The sequence below is a fragment of the Cephus cinctus genome, unplaced genomic scaffold, assembly GCF_000341935.2.
Source record: "Cephus cinctus unplaced genomic scaffold, Ccin1 Ccin1_scaffold0396, whole genome shotgun sequence".
Taxonomy (NCBI): Eukaryota; Metazoa; Arthropoda; class Insecta; order Hymenoptera; family Cephidae; genus Cephus; species Cephus cinctus.
In genome coordinates, this window is record NW_014333080.1 from 132,799 (window position 1) to 152,810 (window position 20,012).

Genomic DNA, 20,012 nt, shown 5'->3' on the forward strand with positions numbered 1-20,012 from the left:
CCCCCTGACACCTAAATATATATACACATAAAAATATATATATATATTTTCTCCATAAAAATTTGATCAACGCATTTCTCACACAGGTTATACCAAAAAGACTCACTAATAAATTTCCTCGTGCAGTCGTACAAGTGCACACAGCCCCGTATTCACTTTTGAGTGGTAAGTGTCAACCAAAGAATGATCGTCGTAGGACAATATGGCCGATCGGTTTTCCCTTCCACAACAATTCCAGCAGACGTGCACGCGTTAGCGAAGCCACGCACAGTTATGGAGTCTGCTGCCTTTACCGGGTATTCCGTTGATCCGACCGTCGGCTCCCCCAGCGAGTTAATCAACGAGACGCATTTAGCGAGCGAGCACGAACGGAGACGCCGTTGCACGTGGAAACGCGCAACGAACAAAGAGAACGAACAGCCATATGGGCACGAAACGCAGTACATACCGGACATGACCCTTTCTGTCCATACTACCCTTACGCTCGTATGAGCTCATAGGTATCTATCTATATCTCAACAGATATATGTATGTATATCCGGTGCATGCGATGAAACCGCAACATTCATGGAAACCCGCCTAATGACTAACCGCGTGATTAATTAAATGAACCGGCACAAAGGGGAGCTTCATGAACATAACCTAAAAGACAACGGGGCTCCAGAACTCCCGTAACAATATACAAGCTCCGTACCATCCATAGATTCTTCGATATTACCTATACGAATAACAATTATATCCTTTCCACGTATGGACAACCCTCGTACCTGAGTCCGCTATCGAGGGCTGACCAAGAATCCTCGACGATAAGCGTCACGCGTCAAATTAGTGAGTTCTACGAAAGAGAAGGAGTCTCCCTGGGAGATTTTGAGCCGTCTGCATCTGAGTGACACTTTAATCAGTCCCCGAATTGTGTGCGCGTTCTCAGTCGCCCCACGCATGTACCTCGCACAGGTATGTATATATATATATATATAACACAAACGGTCCCACTGTGAGTTTCCCACCAACCGAATCTCTGTGGCGTGTCGAATAGTAGATTATTGGCTTGATACCACTGGACGCTGAGAGCAGCGTAAATGAACACCTTGTTTGGATGGAAGTATATGTATGTATATATATATATATATATGACACTGTACCTGGGGAGTTTACAGTAAAGATTAGCAATGCTCCAAGACGTTCTATAGTGTGAAATCTTGTTAGCGAGTTACTGTTGCGCCTGGTGTGTCTGGAATTCGAAAGTAGATTGAGCGTTGGGGAGTAATTAAGAAAAAATGTGAAAGAGACAGGCGAAAAGGGGGTTGAAGATCGAGCTACGGTACGCAGCGAAGTGTAGCAGCGAGAATTGAATAAACGTTCCTTGATAAATAATTCAAATAAGCGCCAACCACGTGGCAGCGACAGGGTTATTTTACGTAAACACGCAAATACTAACGGGTGACCGAGACTAAGGAAATAAGTGTTGAGTGTGAATCAGGCTTTGCGTACAGTGGATTTAGTCATGATGATTAAGGGCGGGTTTATCGCGATTATTAGGTAACATGAAGATTTTGCAGTGGTCAATTGGTTAAATTTAATTAAAGGTGTAGGCTGTGGGAGGGGTTAATGAAGTATATATGTATATAAGGGTATAATAAAATCGAGAGATATCCCATGCTCGTTAGAACGACCTGCTCCAATGAAACGTTATATTAAAATAGATGATTATTCGTAAATCCGTGCGTGCCCGCGCATGCGCGCTCGCGTCTATCCGCTTACAAGCCAAGAGTGATTAGCATAATGAAATAACGCGAGCGTCGAGCGTAACAGCGGTGAGCCCAAGTACACCGAGCCACCCGAAAATTCGTTCGATCGGATACTTTAATAAAATGGCATAGCGGCCGATGGACACGAAACGAATTAGTGCGTCGACGTTTACAGAATAATTGAGCCACTAATTGCGAGCGTACTGGTTCCGCGGGTCTAATTGGGTGAAGGATGTCGTCCTACGGGCTGCGCGGATAAGCTTTACGAATCCCCACTACGTGATCACGTGCGCGTACACTTTTAAATGCTGATTTTAATCGTATTTTCCCGTAGCGCCAGGTTGAATTTTAATTTCATGCAAATTACGAGCATCTATGGCAAATTTGCATGTTGAGGAGCGACAGGAGGAAGGAGAATAAACGGGGGAGATCGATCGATGTATATACAGACGATACAAGGGAAAAAATTCAAATTCGATGTTGACAGAAAAAAAAAGTGTAAAAATTATTTTCGGAATTTTTCCTTTACTTTGACTATCCATCGCCTCGTATATCGCAGCCTGGCACTATCTACGTACACGTACGTGCACACTGGTACGGCTCTCTCCTTCTCGTCAAAAGGTCCGTCGACTTGTTTCCCGCCCCTATCGATCCTTGAAAAAAACAACAAAGTTCTGTCTCTCCTTAACGAGAGTATTTGCGCGTTTCAATTAGTTCTGAGTAAAAAGAGCGAGCTGGAGTGGCCCTGGGGCAAAACAGGGCTGGGAGCTGCCCTTCCACTCGCAGTGAACCCCCCGGTCAGCCCTCTTGGATTTTCTCATGTATCGTAGAATTAATTTGTATCGTTAGCCATCCCCTGGCAATTTAATGGCTTTCGCCATTACCTTTGTTACCGGCGAACCACGTAGTGTATATTGGTGCTCTACCAGTTGACGATGGGTTTTACTATCAATCCTGTACGTCCTTGCCTGCTGTTCTGATGTTACGGCCCTGCTGTTGGTAGCATGTGCAAAAGGAGTATACGCTGGATATGGTAGCACTAAGCTATATGGGTATACATATACTATAATGCATATATATATATGTATATCGGACATTGGATGAAAAATCAAACGACAAAGTATTAATTATCACAGCGATCGTCATGGCAAATTATGCGAAGCAAACATACGATGCAATCGTGCTTTCGCGATTTCTATTTGGAAAAAAAAAATTAATTATTGACTATGTTATACCAACGTAAGAGCATTTACGTCTGCGGGTTCCAGGCTGAGACGGCTTCGGGCGATTAAAAGCGAACAAATAGAGTGAAAAAAAAAAATGTTACAAAAAAAAAGTAATATTTTTGATAAACCATACAAGGTTCGAATTATCTGAATAAATTAAAGATCTTTAATCAAAGCGCTGAAAAAACAGTAACGTCCCTAATTGACATGATTATTGACAATGTTACCATATCCAATTGCACGGTTAACTGGCAATGACGTAAATATGCGCAAAAAGTTTTCTTGCAAAATTTGCTAATGACTCACGTGTGCGCACCTTTATTACCTCCGATGAATTTCAATGAATTTCGACGAAACTTGGTATGCCCGAGTTCTTTGGGTTACTGATTACGAATCTTATCTAAAAATTGAAAAATTTATAATCGCGAGTTGGGATTCGCAATCAGCGACCCAAAGGACTTCCTATGAGCTTTCATGTGAAATACGTAATTATTGCGCTCGTACCAATTTTGGCGGAAAACATGGATTTCGGGTACACCAAGGTACCTGGTTGAAAGCACCTGTAGCCCCACGGCGAGACCTAACGAAGAGTCTCTCTAGTCATCAGACAAGCTCTGCTAATTGGGATTAATTCGCACTGATTAATTAAATTCCGGAATGTCGGGGCAGACGTGCGCGAGTCGATGGTTCGCTGTCCGATGCACATATGTGCACTAGCCCCGTCATACACGGTGGATACGTGCATGCATATGCATGCGTTCGTTCGCACGTGTGTACGCTGAATTATACATATATATATATATATATATATATGCATACATATATTATACATATAATGTATACTCGAGGAGTAGCTCCCAATGGTGCGAGTCAGAAGCTCCCTGATGCGTGTTCCGATATGACAGCTTTAGCATGCGAGACGTAAACACGTGACTATATTAATTTACCGTCCGTTTGTCGGTAATTCAGAGCGAGTCCCGCGCGACGGCAGCCCCGTAAGTGAGTTACCTACATTTGTTGCTAATCAATGCCACGATTGTTTTCGCGCCCTGCGGGCCCACCCGTTTCGTAGGCGCCCCTGTAAAAGTCAGTAGCCGCGGCGACGGAACGATTGCCAGCTTAACGAGAGACGCGAGCGAAAGGATAAAGAATGAAGAGAACATCGGCACGCGGCCAAAGTATCTTCTTCCGATGAGGCAAAATGGATGCCGAGATTTTTGAAAAAATTTTCGTCTCCTTTTCTTGTCAGTGGTAAACTTTTTTTTTTTTTACTCAACGTTTCGCATCCCGCCACGGCGGCAGCACCGACTTGCACGACCGTACGTAACCACGATGCAGTTTAGCCGGCACGTTCTAAATTTACTTACAGATTTATACGGCCTCACGGCGGCCATTGACTTGGCAGCCAGAGCAGCGCCGGGACGTGCAACTTATTGTTGCTGACTTATGATACCGATCCTTTTTCTTGTCTTTGCCTTTTATTGCCATTACTTTTACGTGCCAGACTACATTTAGTGGACTGAGCCTGGTTCGGTGTGAAAAAAAAAGACGACGCCCTGCTCGGGAATCCGTATGGTTCGTGGAAAGTCCGAACGCTGCTGAAGACTGAGCCTCGAGCTCGGCCGATAATGAAGAAAACTGCTATAGTCGATTCGCTCAAACCCCTTCTGTAAATACATAAGGGATTTTCCTTCTCTCTTCCGTCTCAGTAAGGAAACGAACACGCGTATCAGCAACAGGGTGAGGCGAGATCATCGTAAAACCGCTCGGCGAACTCGATCCGGTCCATTATCGTCTTAGTTTCGCCTGAAGATTTTTAGGTAACGAGATATTTTCTCTAACTGGATCAACGCGAAATTTCCTATTCGCTACGGACGATAGCTCGGCACCTGATAGCACGGTGTATTGAAAGTTCATCACTGAGAGTGAAATACGAGCTTCGAATCTGTAATTGAAAATTTATTGGCAATATTGCCCAGGAGAGATTTATGTTGATGAAAGTACAAGGAAAAAATGTCTTTATCGGCGATAATACGTTACTCTATAAATAATCGATATTCTCTCGACAACTGATATCGATAATCGTACACGTCGAAGTATCCGCCATAGTCGCTGCTCTGGTGGCGATAAGAAGTAAATGCGACACAGAGAACGGTTACTCATCGGTTCATGAAAATACATTTTCTCACGTCTCGCGAATCATCCCGTGCTTACAAGAAACGTCGAATGTTTGTTCGCAGATTGCAAATCGTTCGAGAAATTCAGACGCACTTTTATTCGTGGAATCGAATAACGCAAGCGGCAATTGAACGGCGGCGAATCCGCGAACGTTGAAAGAGAGAGAGAGAGAGAGGGGGGAAAAAAAAGAAACACAAAGAAAAAAAAATCAACTAGCTCGCTCGAAGAAGAAGAAGAAGAAGAAAGTTCGGGCTATAAGTGCCACAAGAGTGGCCAGCCTGTGCGGCCTTCTACCCTCCAGGATATTTTCGATGTCGTCACACTTCACACGCCGTATTCCTCCCGAACGAGCTCTAAATAACGTGCCGCGCAGGCTCTTAAACTTGGGATTCATCGCATCGCATAATATTCGTTATTTACAAGCCAATAAAATCGCCCGCGTCCTCCGTCCCGCCACGGAGGGACCAAGGGAAGTATCGCAAAGAGATAGGGAGGATCCGGCGCGTGGCCGTAATAAGCACGTTTCAGATTCAAAAATAAAAATCGATCGAAACATGTAAAAACAGCACCAGGCAAGAAGGAGAAGAGTAGTGAAACAACCATTTTTTACAGGCAATTTACACCACGAGCCGTTCCGACATCCGACGTATTCAGTATACACTGACTGTACTCTATAGAGTGCTACGCGAGTAACGGCATAGATAAAAAAAAAAAAGAGAAAAAAAAACAAAAACCTGCAATTAGATGACATGACGTACGGCCTCTTAAAAAATTTCCGACGACCGGACAAAACAGAACATTGACTACAGTACGAAATGTGGCTGCCTCCCCCCCCACCCCCCTGATAATAAACAACAATAGTCGTTCCGTTATCCGCGCAGCTAAACTGTGAGAACGCAAGAGAGCTAGAGAAAGGAAAAAAGTCCCTAGGGAATCCCCATTCAATTATTCTCTCAAATCACTCGTACCAATCTTGAACCGTCGTACTAATGCATCGAACGATACACGTATATATATTTTCCTATTGATTCATTAAAGTGCCGATCGACGAAACGGCACAAGGTAGACGGGCGCCGATCATTTGGCGCGTGACGCGTCGTTAATATTGATAATTACGCGAATAAGGTGAAATGTCCTTTCTCACTAGGACTCTTTAAGGCATTGAGGTACTGCCAGGCTCGATCCATTCTCGGGATGCCGGTTTTCCACGCTCGGTCTGACTCGTCCATACGTATCTTATACCCCGTGTCGCATATGTACGTGGTGCACTGAATACCTGACATTTGCCTTTTCTCTTATGCGAGAGACAAATAAAGTCTCGCGCGACACGTCTAAGCGATCTCGAAGCTAAGGGAGGAGAGTCTCTAGTGTCTTCTGTATTGAGGCGAGACCAAGGACCTTTACCACTTGTTGAATGTTTATAGAGAAGAACTTATGTCCAAAGGGGATTTCGAAGCTAGACTCCGTTTCGGTCTCCAAGGATAATACGAACGGCCAAGAGCTAATCGGCCTTCCTATGTTTACGACATGGCTCCTATAGGTTGGTATGCCTTTCAACCTGGAGCCAGATCGAAACAGCTTAATCGTTCTTGTGCCTGCGATACGTGAGAGCTTTTCTGATTTAATCGATAAAGCAACAGTTTTCGAATTTTTACTGCTCCAAGCAAATACACGACTGAAGCTGATTTCAGTTGGGGGGTAATATTCGAAGAATCGAAAAAAAGAATTTTATCGTGCACTCTAGGGGGGGTGCATTAAATCGATAGTTCATTGTGTACTTGTAACGCCAAAGGGGTTGAAATCACTTTGAATTTATTTTCTTTAATGGAAATCCGACTTCGTCCGGCTATTCATGGGATTCTATTCTTCCGCGCGATTCTCTTCTAATGCTCCCCGCTCGATATTCCTACTTAATCCAAGTTATTTGCTGCTAATGGATGACGAAGAACGTGATGGATTTGCGTCGGGGAAAGTTGAAATATTCGCGCACGACACAGGCCAATTTGTCACGTGAATTCAACAAGTAGGAGGAATCACTCGGCTCGGTCGAACGGCCGTCAGCGGAGACTCACGCCCACGATTTAAAATACGTGAATAACTGGTACCCATAGTACCATGTACTTATAATGTATGCGAACGCGTTCGATCACGTCTGTACTTTGGTTGGACACGTGAAAATCAAAACTAGCAGAAATTATGGAAATATTTTACTACTCGTCCTTTCCTGTTTCGTTTGTTGAATATGGCGGGGAAAAATAACTGTCGAATTCACAGCACGAAAATACATCGCGGATAAAGAAAGATAAAACTTGTTTGCCATTCGTCGATGCTTGCACGTTTATTCGGTTTCCTCGTGTTTTCACTGTTAATAGAACCGCCATCTTGCTGGTAATATTACCTTTGGCAGTGTCAATACTGTCTGTGTGATATCTTGTTAATGCAATTTTGACGGCTATTTTCTCTAATAATTATTCCAGTACTTATCTAATCGGAGGCTTGAGTAAATTACAATGTTATCGCTGTCACTGATAAATATTTTTAATCACGTAATCGAATTTATTGGTAATCACTCTGTTTTGGATGATCTGATAACATTTGTGTGTAATACCAATAATGTCTAGTGATCCATTAATGGATTGTGAGCTAGTCTTTTTTATTTACGAAAAGGTGACGTGCGCAGGTGAGAATAAGGAAGGCCAGGTGATAATTAGTAACGTAAAGAAACTCACCTTTTAGTGCTACGCCGAAGAATAACAGTAGAACGACGCTGAACTTCATGGAAATTCTCCACGGGTCCATCTTGTCCTTTGGATGCTCTCAAAATTGTCAAGGAGATGCCAACGCCAAGTCAATTGGTAAAACGCGGTACACGAGGGGCGACGAAATTAATGTATCCCGCCGGAAATATCATAATGTTGGCACAAGTCAAAACAGAAAGAAAAAATTTTACGGTTCAGTAAGCACACGAATTTAATGAAAGTAAGACGCGTTTGTTTGAAAGCGGCAAATTTGAAATGAGCTTTCACACTTTGCACGGCGATTTTAATAATACGACGACTGTTTTATAAATATCCATGGAATTTCGATATTGTAAAATGCTTGCGAGGAATTAATTTTTCAAGTTTAATAAAAACAGAAGGCTCAAATACCGAGTCACTTTGATCTTGTAACGAGAAAATTACTCGAGTGATAGGTTAATCACATGTATTAATATATATAACCATTGGCCATAGTAAACCGTTATTTTTAAATTGTTCAAAAATCATCAACGACGCACGTGACGAATATTATCATCAAATAAAAAAATCCGGTCAAATCCATATGAAACTATATTGATAAACCATCGATCCTTTTCGAATTATGTCTGCTTATCAGTTTATCCAATATGGATAAAAGGACTGTCAAACTGTCACACTCCGAACACTCAATCACCAGCACGTAACACAGTCCAAACAAATAAATAAATCTAAAACCAACGGCCACGAAGACATCACCTCACTTGATACATTTGTTCCAAGTGAAATAGTCAATCGTTATAATGCTGTTTCAAAGCGAAGCTAATCTTTTCAAAGAAGCCGGTTAATAAAATTTCAATTTAAATCGTGATGACAGTCAGTCAACGTTCATTTGCATTAATCGAGAAACTCCGTGACGCCCGAATCTTGCGCGTTCTTTAAATAATCAGCGATTTTAAGCCTCTTTAAATAAATCAGATGAGAAGCCGTGACACGCGGCTACTTCAAAACATTAAGAATCAACGCGGACGAGACGCACACGTTGACGTATCGCGCGACACTGCTACCCCAAACAGTTTTGCTACTCGCGCCGCAGCAGTTTAGACTCTAGATGGCGCCGCTTTTGCGTCAAAGCTGTCTCAGCTCTGAGAAACGGAGAGACATTCCACTCGTCATTCGTCGCAACAAGTTGCACACAGATAGTATACTACTACTTGGTTTCATGACTATAGTATATTCATCGAGTATAGTATACGCCTATAATGTCTATCATCATGAAGACCCATTGACTTGACCTGCTATAGTAAAAAGGATATGACTTTTCCTAGGAAATAAAGTTGGAATCTTATCAGTACTCACGTTTCCGTAGACTTTATGGAGGAGGACAGTCTATGTGAGCAAATGATGGGACTGGTTAATGATTATACTCGTAAAATTTATTCTACCATCATTGAGAAATACTTTTGGTTCATTCTTTGGGAAAGACTTTAATCAGACCTTTGTATGAAATTCGTAAAGGGTATATTATAAATTGATACTCGGCTCATGGTGAAATTTGCCGCCACTCTTGGGGAACACGTCAGTTTTCTTGGATTAATAAAAAAAGATTGTTGGTACAGTTATGGCTGTACTGATCGCGGGAGTTTGCATGACTGGGATTGGCTATTTCTCATGTGCCTTTCAGAGTGATCGTCGACGATTTTATTACACCTATATGGTGATATTCTAGCTCCATTTGATAATCAATGCTGCCTGTAGTTATCTCGGCACGTGACACCCTTGTGCTGTTATTGTTCAAGTTTAGTATATGAGAAATTAGAAAAATTGCTAGTACAAAAATTCTTACAAATACATTATTAATATCCATTGTATGAGCGCATAAATATTTCAAAAAGATAACTGTCAAACTTCATTCAACTTACCCTGCTGTATCTAGGTCCTTGAAAATTATACGAATTATCCAAATCGTCGTCGGTCTTCTGAAAATAATTTATTTTCTAAATCATATAATTTATTAAATACAACACCTTCACTCGTATATACACATAGCAATATTAAATATATAAATATACAACTGCAGGAGGATTTCTTTACTGAGATCTAAATGTAAAGCAAACACTACTCGATAGAGCGCAGCACTGCTTAGTTATTCAGGACTACATATCGACTAGTCAAAACTTACCATCCCTTATGGTAAACGCGCACATGTACTAAATTTGCTTTAATATAAAAAAAGAAAAATTAATTCGTCACAATAATTTCAATTAAAATTTCACTCACCCTGGGCGAGTCTGTATCCGTTGGCGAAACTGCTAACAGCTGAGGTGACTCCGTTTTCGTGTAAAGACTTTTTCTAGATATAAATAATAAATAACCATATTCATTGGCTAATAATTAACAACAATCCCTTCACTCACTGACAGGATTTATTGCTGTTGCACATATCAATTACGTCTTTGTTGCAGTAATTTATTGTTGCCATGTATCGTTCCTCTTCGTCATAATCCTTACATGCCCCAGGACACGTGGTACCGCATTTGCCACCCCACCACTGCTTGAACTTTTCCGTAAAGCTTTTTTGCGAAGCCGCCTGGCAGTAATCAGCATTACCATAGAGTATAGCGACGCTTAAAAGAATTAATTAAAAAAAAAATGAATTGAATGAAAAATAAATAAAGAATACATTCATTTCTATCTTTGCCTACCGTGAGTCAGTTGGTGATTCGCAAGGTGAGCATTCTTCGGAATGTTTTTTAAGATAATTATAACAAACCATGAAAACACCCATCAAGATCCAGAAGCAGACAAAGCAGGATACAGCAATAATACTTTTTTCCGTGGCCCTCAATTTCCCTGGAATTTCCAAAATTATATAATAAAAATTTGATTTGTCACAATTGAAAAGTACTTGAGGATAGATACCAGCAGAATTTCCTCTGTATAAAGGTGAAACACCATCATCGGGTTGTTTGGTAGTGACCACAATTAATTTTGGCATCATCTGATACCCGCCACCTTGTTTCCCTTTGTTAAGCCCATTAACAAGCCCTGCGAGGGTGAAAACAAATGGTACCCATATATATATATCCAATAGAAAAGGCATTTCCGACGGGAAATCATTTTTGCCAAATGAAACGTAATTTTTCAAAAACAACGAAAGTGCGAAACGAGCAAATTTTACCTGTCTCTCTTAACGACGCCATTACTCTTAATACTCCTCCGAATGCTGGGTACCATTTCTCGTCATCCAAATGAGTATGGACCTATAATACAAATATACACAGATCAATTTTCCTTCCTGATTTAGTCCCAAGCATCAAGTCAAATACTTGTATTCCTTTAAAATATACACGAACGTACCGATGTCTGTAGCCATTCAAAAAAATCCTCATTAAACCTGCCAAGTTCATAATTCGTTTTTGACTTTGACACAATGCACTTGACACTAGCAACATAATATTTCACTAGTGCAAAAGCAGACTTCTCGCAATAAAGAGACTGCAAGTTGTCGGTCTTGAACGGCATAGCAATGCTAAAAAAATAAAATGAAAGAATAAATCAAATAAAAATAATAATAAAATAACAATCAACAAAATTTTACCTATTAGGTTGAGCCTCGTCATCCAAAAACGGCAAAGGCACAATAACCGGCCTTGTAATTCCACCATATTCACTATATCCTTTCAAAAAAAAAAAAAAAATAAAAAAAAAATAAAAAAAATCAAAATCACTCCCAAAATCAAATTTCTTAAGTCTTCAACTCACCCAAAGGAGAATTTCTCGATGGCCTCCTACCTCGCGTAAATCGTTTCCTTTTCATCGCGTGAGAATAGTGAAAATCTCGAGAGTTCATTTCAGCCGAATCTGAATAAGGTATTAAATAAAGAAACCTCAAAGTTCCCTTTTTTTTCCTCGTTTAAGCTTCCTATGAATTTAATCGAAGAATCTCGAGTGGTATCATAGAACTCACGAGCCGGATAAGTAATAAGGCCATTGCACGCCAAGGAACTTCTGGGCGGCGTAATAACGATCGGCGGTGTCTTCACGTGCTTCTTGTTCAGAGTTGGCTTCATCCATCCGACCCCATTCGTATGAAGGAAGTTCTTGAGCTCGTCGAAAAGCTCAAAAAGCCTTTTGGCATTTCTGTACTTAATATTTCCAGCATAGTACGAATGCTTGGTAAGGGGCAGTATGTAAACTTGCAGATAACCACCCATAGTATCCGCCAAAGCTTTCAGCATAAGGTGCTTAGTTTTTCCAATTGAGAGCTTGCGAACGCATTCGAGACATATGTGGAAATAGTCCATGAGCATTGCTATGTACTGGTCGTTCTGGCAGTTGATGACTTTCACCTGAGAAAAGAAATTTCTCCGCGTCAAAAGATATACACACAAATACCCATGCACTTTAAATGCTAATCAATAATAATATTACCTTTGGCAATATGTCTTGAAACATTCTGCGACTGTTTAAAATTGTAAACTCCTCACTGGTCCAGCAATGTTTTCCACAGTCGCTTCTTTCGAACAAGACTGTACCGATATTTTGTTCGTTTTTTAAAGCCTTGTTAGCCAACACCCTGTGGATGGTATACGAAAAAAAAAAGTCACGTTAAATCGGATGACTATTATATTAATATGTAATTTCTATTTTAAGGTAATCTTACCGGTTTCTCTCATAGGGCAAACATGCTGCGAATACAAGAAGGAAATACAAGGCACATGGTCCCATGCTATACAAGAGAAATACCGCGAGTATAAATTTTCGAATTATACTTTCTTTCTATTATGATTCTATGATACTTTTTTGACAGTTCTCATCGACGTTCGCCCGACATTTTCCCCTGGAGCGATTTTCAAGCGTTTCCTATATTTCCGTATATGCGGCTGCTTTCACGCGTAGCCAAGTGCGTACGGGGCTTTAACTTTCAAATTGAATTTCGAAGCCCTCTCTTGTATTTTCAGCTAATTAACAATACACCGCTTATTTTTCTCTGATGTTTCGAAATACTTGGACCTGTGGATTCTTCGGGGATTCGCATAGAAATTTTGCTCTGCCGTAACATCGATGACTGAAGGTCCGGCTGTGTCTGAATATGGGAAGGACGAGGCCGCCATCCTACGTATAACGCCTACCACTCACTGTCCTGGATTAAAGAAAAATTATTGATAATATACTTTTAATCACTTACAGATTTTTCGACAGACCAATTTTTAAGTGACAAAAAATAGTTGGGATAATTAAAATTTGATTTATAGTAAAACAGGGTAAACTGGATAATAAAAAATATGACTATATGTACAATTCATAATTTTTGTGCAATATTGCATAATCAAGTATGAATCATTCGATATCCGATGAAATCGACTTTGAATTTTTGAAAAGAATTATATTTTACTTCACTTTGTTGACTTAGCCAACCCTATATGACGTAACTGTACATATTTTATACTCTACCTACGAGTACTATATGCACTAGGCATTTCGCGTATATACCTCGCTAAAAGAACAACGTGCTTAAAATCTGACTGACACTTTTGCAACATCCTGTAGAACCTAACGGCACTGTCCTCCCACTTCCTCGTCGTGCCTCCACAGACTTCAAAGGCAACTCAGTCGACCAGCAGACGCTGTCTTACGAAGGTTCCGCCACAACTTTTGTCCGAGACACACACGCTCGCAGCATGGGTAAGTTTGCAATGATTCATGTACCAGTTTCTAGCGTCTTTACATGAAAAACTAGAGTCTCCTATGAAAAATCGTATAAAAGTCAAATCGCAAAGCTTGTACAGTGAGAAAACGCAGGTTTCTTTATTTGGCGCGTGATGCGATGCTCAGGAATTCAGAAGATGTTCCTATGACAGATAGTACAGTGTGTCTCCAACAGGTGGACATAAATTTTCAGAATTTTCTTGAAAATACAAAAAGTATAGTTCATTTCCAATATTTAAATATGTGGGGAGACAAACAAAATTTTTTTTTTCGTACAATGCTGTATTTTTTGGCTTTTCAAAACTACGATTTACTTAGCAAAAATTCTATAGGCTGAATCTACAGGAAATATGTACGTGAGTCTACTTAATATTAGAAGAACGTACAAATGTACTATTTATTGTTGTATCCCGTTATGTTTACAGACTCAATTATTTTATCAGACTCGCTTGAGATTTCTTACGCGTTTCAGGGAAAGTGCAGGATTATTCGTCACGCGAGAAAAATTCTGACCGATATAACAATTAAAATAGTATATCGTTGAATCTTTGCACAAATATAATTTCATTTCCTTATTATTTTCTTACTCAAGCTTGTGGAATTAATAAAAGAAGGCACGTGTGTATCGGTTTCAATATTTATCCAAAGATCGTTATGAGTAACGACACGGCTGTGTAAATTCATAAATCCTTATTGTTAATCGAATGCTACCAATATATATGTTAATAGGGCAATCATAATATTTGATTATTGTATTGAGTCATGGAAAATTTTAGTTGGTAAATATTAACTTGATTTTTCAAAATACATGTAAAATTTGATAAAGTAACAGATTAGATTAGGAACTTATCGAAAGTGCATACCGCTTATTTACATTATGGGCAAACTAGGCTGGTAGTACGAAATGACACTGATAACACGACCCTGAGCTGAGGACGTGCATCTAGATGCAATTATCGTGTTAACCAACATGGGTCGCCTTGCATCAATTCAATTGACAATTTGGAATTGCATCGCACAAAGTGCATTGACCAAACGCGCTTGAAACTCAGACCTGTGCATATTAGAGAAACTGTTTTTAAATCTTAACAAAGTTTTTCAGTCGGCCACTTAACGCAGTATGACTACTTCTGTTTGTCAGAATCTTGGCCTCGCCATCGCTGCTTTGTAGGCCACATTTTTATACTTTCAATTCCATCCAGACTCCCCACTACCTGCCATTGAACATACATACGTTTGGCACTTACAATTAGATATAGAAATATCTATAACATTTTAAATCATCTTAAATAGCACTTGGATCATCTAAGATACTACTTGGAATCCCAAAAATAGATAAAAAATTAATTGTTCTGATTCAATTTAATTCTGATAATTCAACTGTCATAGCAACAATGCAAAGTTAATAAGGTTATGAAGGTCAGGTAAATCACTACCGGTATTACCTTTCTTGGAGAACGAAACATGATAGTAACGCTGTAACGAGTAATAATTTGGTCTTTGTTCATTCGAAATATTTATTACTTGTTACAGCTCCGATAACAGGTGTATATCGATATCAATATCCAATTGATTAGCATTGATTTCCTTCAAAATTAGAATCGCCAGAGAAATGCAGCACTGTCACGCTATACTCGAACTCGTCGTCCTTGTGCAATCTTTATAGAATTCCGTTTTTTTTCCAAGTCGCACTAGGAGAGCAAAAGGTCCTGGAATGTAACCTCTATCCTGCATGACACCTCATGCATATTTTCGTTTCATACAAGTCACCATTGGTGCAAGATGCAAGATTTCATTCTTGTCCTGGACAATCACAATATTTTGCACTGGATAATGCTTTGTTATATTGTATAATACAAAAATGAGAATAAATTTATTTTATTTATAATATATATCTAGGACGTACAATATATATACATAACCAGGGGATATTTTTTCAGAAAATTCTCTTTTACCGTTAGTAAAAAAATCCTCACGGTACCCGTATAATGTAACGTATTTGTATTAGTTTTATGTTAAGATCGATACATTAATGGTAATTTACCTCGAGGTCAATTGCGCAAGATGCTAACGAGAAAATGTAATTTTTTTTCTTCATTCCGCTCTCCAAACATGGAGCTGGTCACTATTTTATGTCTTTTCTTTTTCTTCTCTTTCAGGAAACGTCCACGTCTTTTGTCTAACTTTCGTCCTTGCGGTGAGTTTCAACGTAGCGGTTCCGCTCGATACTTTTATCGTAGCAAAATTGCCGGCAAAACCGGTGCAGCAACGGTAAAAAATCGCACAGAGGATGTTTGCAAATGTCAATAAATAAAACGGCAAAAGCGCCGAGACCCAAAGTCCCACTTTGTCCCACTTGAAAATCCGTAGAGCGGGATTCACGTTCCTTCCGACTGTTAGAGAAGAACCGGAATTTTCGTTAATTACCGGCATCCCGTTACTTTGAGTCTGCGAAATTATTTAGTTCAAGACAAACTTAATTAATACCGTTTAATTAAATGTCACTCATGTTCCACTAGATGCTACTTATCGTTTAGGACCCTTGCAGACGCCAATCTGATAATTGCCGTTGAAATTACTATCGCGAAAATTCAAACTAGTAAAACTGCCTCGAAGTGCTATTTCATTAAATAATTATTAATTATATAGAATTACATTAATTATTCGGAGGAAAATATATAATCTGTCAAATCCGTCCGATAAACATTATTCCTTTATCAATCTTAGTTATTTATCTCTCAAGGAGTATTCTGTGCCCTCCATTTTATTAATTAGTAATTAATTATATATATCATTGATTATATTATTAATATATAATCTATCAATTTCTTCCTACAGACACTCCTCATCTTTGTCCATGCTGGAGACATGATGCGCAAGAGTATAGTCTTCGACAAAAATACTCCTGACGTCTTTTACTGCCCTCAGCATAAACCCACTGGCTTCGAGAAGATGATAGTACGAGCAAAGCCACTGTCAAAATTATGTCAATTCGAAGGTGGTCCGATACCCGAGGATTACAAGAGCGACTGTTACAACGACGTGGACGAGACCGAATACGCGTGCAAGGAAAAATACAGAATCATGGTGAGTGAACGGATCAGGTAGGAATCAGTCTAGCGATTCCACGTCAAAGAGAAACGTGCAAGAGTTAAAATATTATCGTGCATATACAGCACGAGTAATAGTATACGCGTTACTTACTCGTGCAGTCATGAACGTTACAATAGACAGCATAGGTTATATGGACATTTATTTAACCGACCTTTTACACTCTGGAACACAATCCGATGAAAAGAGCAGCCATCTTCATTCCCTCGTATTCAAAACCATTCTCTTCTATCTATTTGCAAAACGGCACACGAATCGCGATTAAATGTCGTGCAGTCTAGATATTACGTATACAGCGTCTATACGAAGAAGAATTGACGTAACGGCCAGACATTTCATTCGTTGGTTTTGATACGTGACGTGCATATTTCTTCAGTCTTTTTAATATTATTTAATCCACGTAGACTTTCACTTATATTTGATTCACTGATTTCTTACCGCTGATGAACTCGTGTGGTTTAATATTACTTGAGGTTGAATCGATTTGAGGTTACCTTTCGAGTCACGATGGTAATTACACTGGATCATCTGCATTTTCATAGTTGCACGTGAATAGATATATGCGTAATGCAACCCTGAATACCCCCAAGCCCCATGAGATCGCCCATCAATCAAACTGGCCCTAACTGACTTTAACCCACGCCGAATGAAGTTAACCTGGTGGTTGGTTTTCTTGCAGAAGCGCTTCAGGAACTTGGATGGGGATCGAGATGCCGCTGACAACGACTACGCCGAGAAATAGATGAATAAAAAAGATTCTAAATTAATCGCCGATTGTGGTGCAACATGGTTTAAACTTAATTTACTAATGCATATTCATCATTGTATTAGAATTAGATTGACTTTTGATTTCTGCGAAATTAATATATACGGCTGATATTAATACACGTGCCTGTCGCCCATTGGATAGTCACTTGCCTGATGGTCAAAGCATACTGAATATTGTTGTAATTGAATTTTCTGTATCCAAAGAGAATAATTTTATAACGATTTTGGAAGTTCTTTTTAATTGATTTTTTTATGTAAAACGTGATATTCAGTGTGATTCTTTGGTCCCATATAGTGCTGTGCTTTTATGGCGAAATTAATGCACGTAACAGGCTCGAATTAATTGATATGGATTTTGATAATCAATGCAAAAGTATCGAAACGTTTGGCGAGTTATCGATATTTCGCTGTATTTTATACGAGATCGATGTGTCGTAGGTTCGACATTTAAAAAAAAATATAATTCGATACGACGATGGAGAAAATGCATTTACTGTGCTCGAACCAGTATTATAACATGTAAAATCAAAATAAAAATTAACGTTTACGATACATGTACTGGTGAACTGTATTTTTTTTTAGTAACTTTTATTAATAAACTAACGGTGTCGGCAAGTAGTTTGGATTATTAATCGATCAGAGTAGTTAAAGATTTTGTAATGTTTTATTTTCAGTATTTTTGAAAATTTTTTACTGTGCACGATACTTGGATACTTTTTACTTGGGCTTATAATGTATCATCGTTATGTGTGTTTCATTTTAATTAATAGAAAGGTGTTGTTCTCTGAATAGACGCTCGATTCCATTTTGGATTTCTCGAGACCAACCTTTAAATCTATTCTACCTCGTTCTAATTTTTCTATGTTTTTGTAATATTTTGGATTAGGTAACGAACATTAATTTGTGGTAAGTTCGGTACTGTAGAAATCTTCTATTACCCACTGCAATACTACCACTGTAATTATCCCTGTCGCGCAAAAAATCGTCTATAAGGTTAGATTACAATTTTAAATGGAATTTATTGGGTCACTTTGATATTAATCTATCACTCTATTAATTTTCGTAGAAGAAATCAGAATTTTGATTTTGAACCGTTAACATGTGTATAACAATGGATATTCAATTCTATTTAGAATTTCACTTGCATCCTTCCTGTAGTTCCCTTATACCAATTTATTATTGACAGTAAATACTTTGTCAAATTTCTAATTGATTTCCACCGACAAAAACTCAAAGGAACTCTTCTGAATTTTTCGAAATCAATTAGCCAAGTTCACAGTGGGGATCTACAGCTTTTTGCGGTATGTAAACAATTTTGTTTTCGGTAAACAAATGGAAAACATTTATTGCACTGATTAAGTGATTTTCAAACAGAAATCAGTATGTACCAGTGATTTCGTGACGACACTGTGTCCGATAATTTTCTTATTACATTTTCAAAAATATCTCTTGATCTCCTGTTTTAGATGAGACTCCATCCACCTGGCAGCGATACACCGTATAATGGAACACGTCTGACAAAATTTCAAGATCTCGACAAAGAAATATACCTCAAAAAAAACCAAGTTTAAAAATAAAAATCAAGTCATAATACAACGAATCAAAGATTTCAGTGATAATCTGACAATGCTGATCCATATCCTACTAAACATACGAAACGAAAAAAAAAATGCGATCAATTTTTTATCAATTAATAATTGATCAAGGAAAAGACCTTTCTTTGACATAGTGTCCATACCTATGATTATTTCCTATTTGACATTCCGTTTCATTGTATGGTTGAACGTTTCTTCAACATCATAATTTTCGTGGTACCATGCATTATAAAAACCCTGACTTAGTGCATTTTCTCAACGAAAAACAAAATTGTAACATACTTGTAATATACTAATTGTACGAGAATAACATACGCTGTTGATTTTAATCTGAATTATCCTAATTATTGATTCATGCTGTATATCTTTGAATACGATGGTATAAATCCACGAATTCGTGTTCTCGTTGAATCAACATGAAATTATTGGATAAAAAAGAAAAACCAAAAGCACATATAAACCTTAGGTTTTCTTAAATTACATTTATTTTTTTAAATTGGTTATTTGTCACAAAATGAAAGGTGATTTCGTATAAGGCGGAAGTGACGTCAAATACTCTTTAGAAATTCTAATCGACAATGAATTTTTATAATTGCAGCTGATAACTCTAATAAAAGAACATGTGCATCCTGACAATATTTTTTTTATAATATAAGACTGACTATTTCTATTCATATATTATATTAATCTCAGCTATGCTTGTAGACCTTCGTAAACAATGGCCGATATTTTCAGATTACATAGGTTTGCGAAATCTACTTCCGTACTTAGGATAGAAAATACAAACAATTGGCGTATTGGTAACGAAACGATGAACAAAAACTTTAGAACTCGTATGAGACTCAAAAATAATTAAGAGTATCTTCAAGACAAAATTAGAAAATAAAATATATATAAATAAACATATATATTACATATTCATTCCTAATATATAACTGC

The 20,012-nt window shown here is 38.6% G+C and overlaps 3 protein-coding genes across 11 annotated transcripts in view; 1 reads left to right on the plus strand and 2 right to left on the minus strand.

The window, feature by feature from the left end:
- Window positions 1–8,967, minus strand: part of LOC107267291 (tyrosine-protein kinase transmembrane receptor Ror) — a 137,197-nt gene extending 128,230 nt beyond the window's left edge. Inside the window, exon 1 of the mRNA XM_015738805.2 lies at window positions 7,882–8,967. Coding sequence (XP_015594291.1) covers window positions 7,882–7,951 — 70 coding nt within the window. The 5' untranslated portion in view covers window positions 7,952–8,967. The remainder of the gene's footprint in view (window positions 1–7,881) is intronic.
- Window positions 8,968–9,301: 334 nt separating this feature from the next.
- Window positions 9,302–17,383, minus strand: LOC107267287. Of its 7 annotated transcripts, none has more exons than XM_025084506.1 (14): window positions 17,205–17,383; window positions 12,554–13,033; window positions 12,322–12,466; window positions 11,858–12,239; window positions 11,653–11,751; window positions 11,489–11,567; window positions 11,248–11,419; window positions 11,069–11,150; window positions 10,810–10,935; window positions 10,593–10,740; window positions 10,305–10,514; window positions 10,168–10,240; window positions 9,810–9,866; window positions 9,302–9,671 (listed from the first exon to the last, which is right to left on the minus strand). In XM_025084506.1, the coding sequence occupies exons 2-14, from the start codon at window positions 12,616–12,618 to the stop codon at window positions 9,630–9,632; spliced, it is 1,680 nt and encodes a 559-aa protein (XP_024940274.1). In that variant the 5' UTR covers window positions 12,619–13,033; window positions 17,205–17,383; the 3' UTR covers window positions 9,302–9,629. The 7 variants fall into 7 exon arrangements, 6 of the variants coding, with proteins under 6 accessions (XP_024940274.1, XP_024940276.1, XP_024940280.1 ...); XM_025084508.1 differs by having other exon boundaries at window positions 11,683–11,751; window positions 16,865–17,383; XM_025084512.1 differs by having other exon boundaries at window positions 9,810–9,863; window positions 10,340–10,514; window positions 16,865–17,383.
- On the plus strand, window positions 13,452–19,706 carry LOC107267288. 3 transcript variants are annotated; one of them, XM_015738788.2, is made up of 4 exons: window positions 13,456–13,575; window positions 15,759–15,796; window positions 16,438–16,686; window positions 18,945–19,706. In XM_015738788.2, exons 1-4 carry the CDS (start codon window positions 13,572–13,574, stop codon window positions 19,047–19,049), a joined length of 396 nt encoding a protein of 131 aa, XP_015594274.1. In that variant the 5' UTR covers window positions 13,456–13,571; the 3' UTR covers window positions 19,050–19,706. The 3 variants fall into 3 exon arrangements, with proteins under 3 accessions (XP_024940292.1, XP_015594274.1, XP_015594275.1); XM_015738789.2 differs by lacking the exon at window positions 18,945–19,706 and adding an exon at window positions 17,390–18,030 and having other exon boundaries at window positions 13,457–13,575; XM_025084524.1 differs by lacking the exon at window positions 15,759–15,796 and having other exon boundaries at window positions 13,452–13,575.
- Window positions 19,707–20,012: the final 306 nt, after the last annotated feature.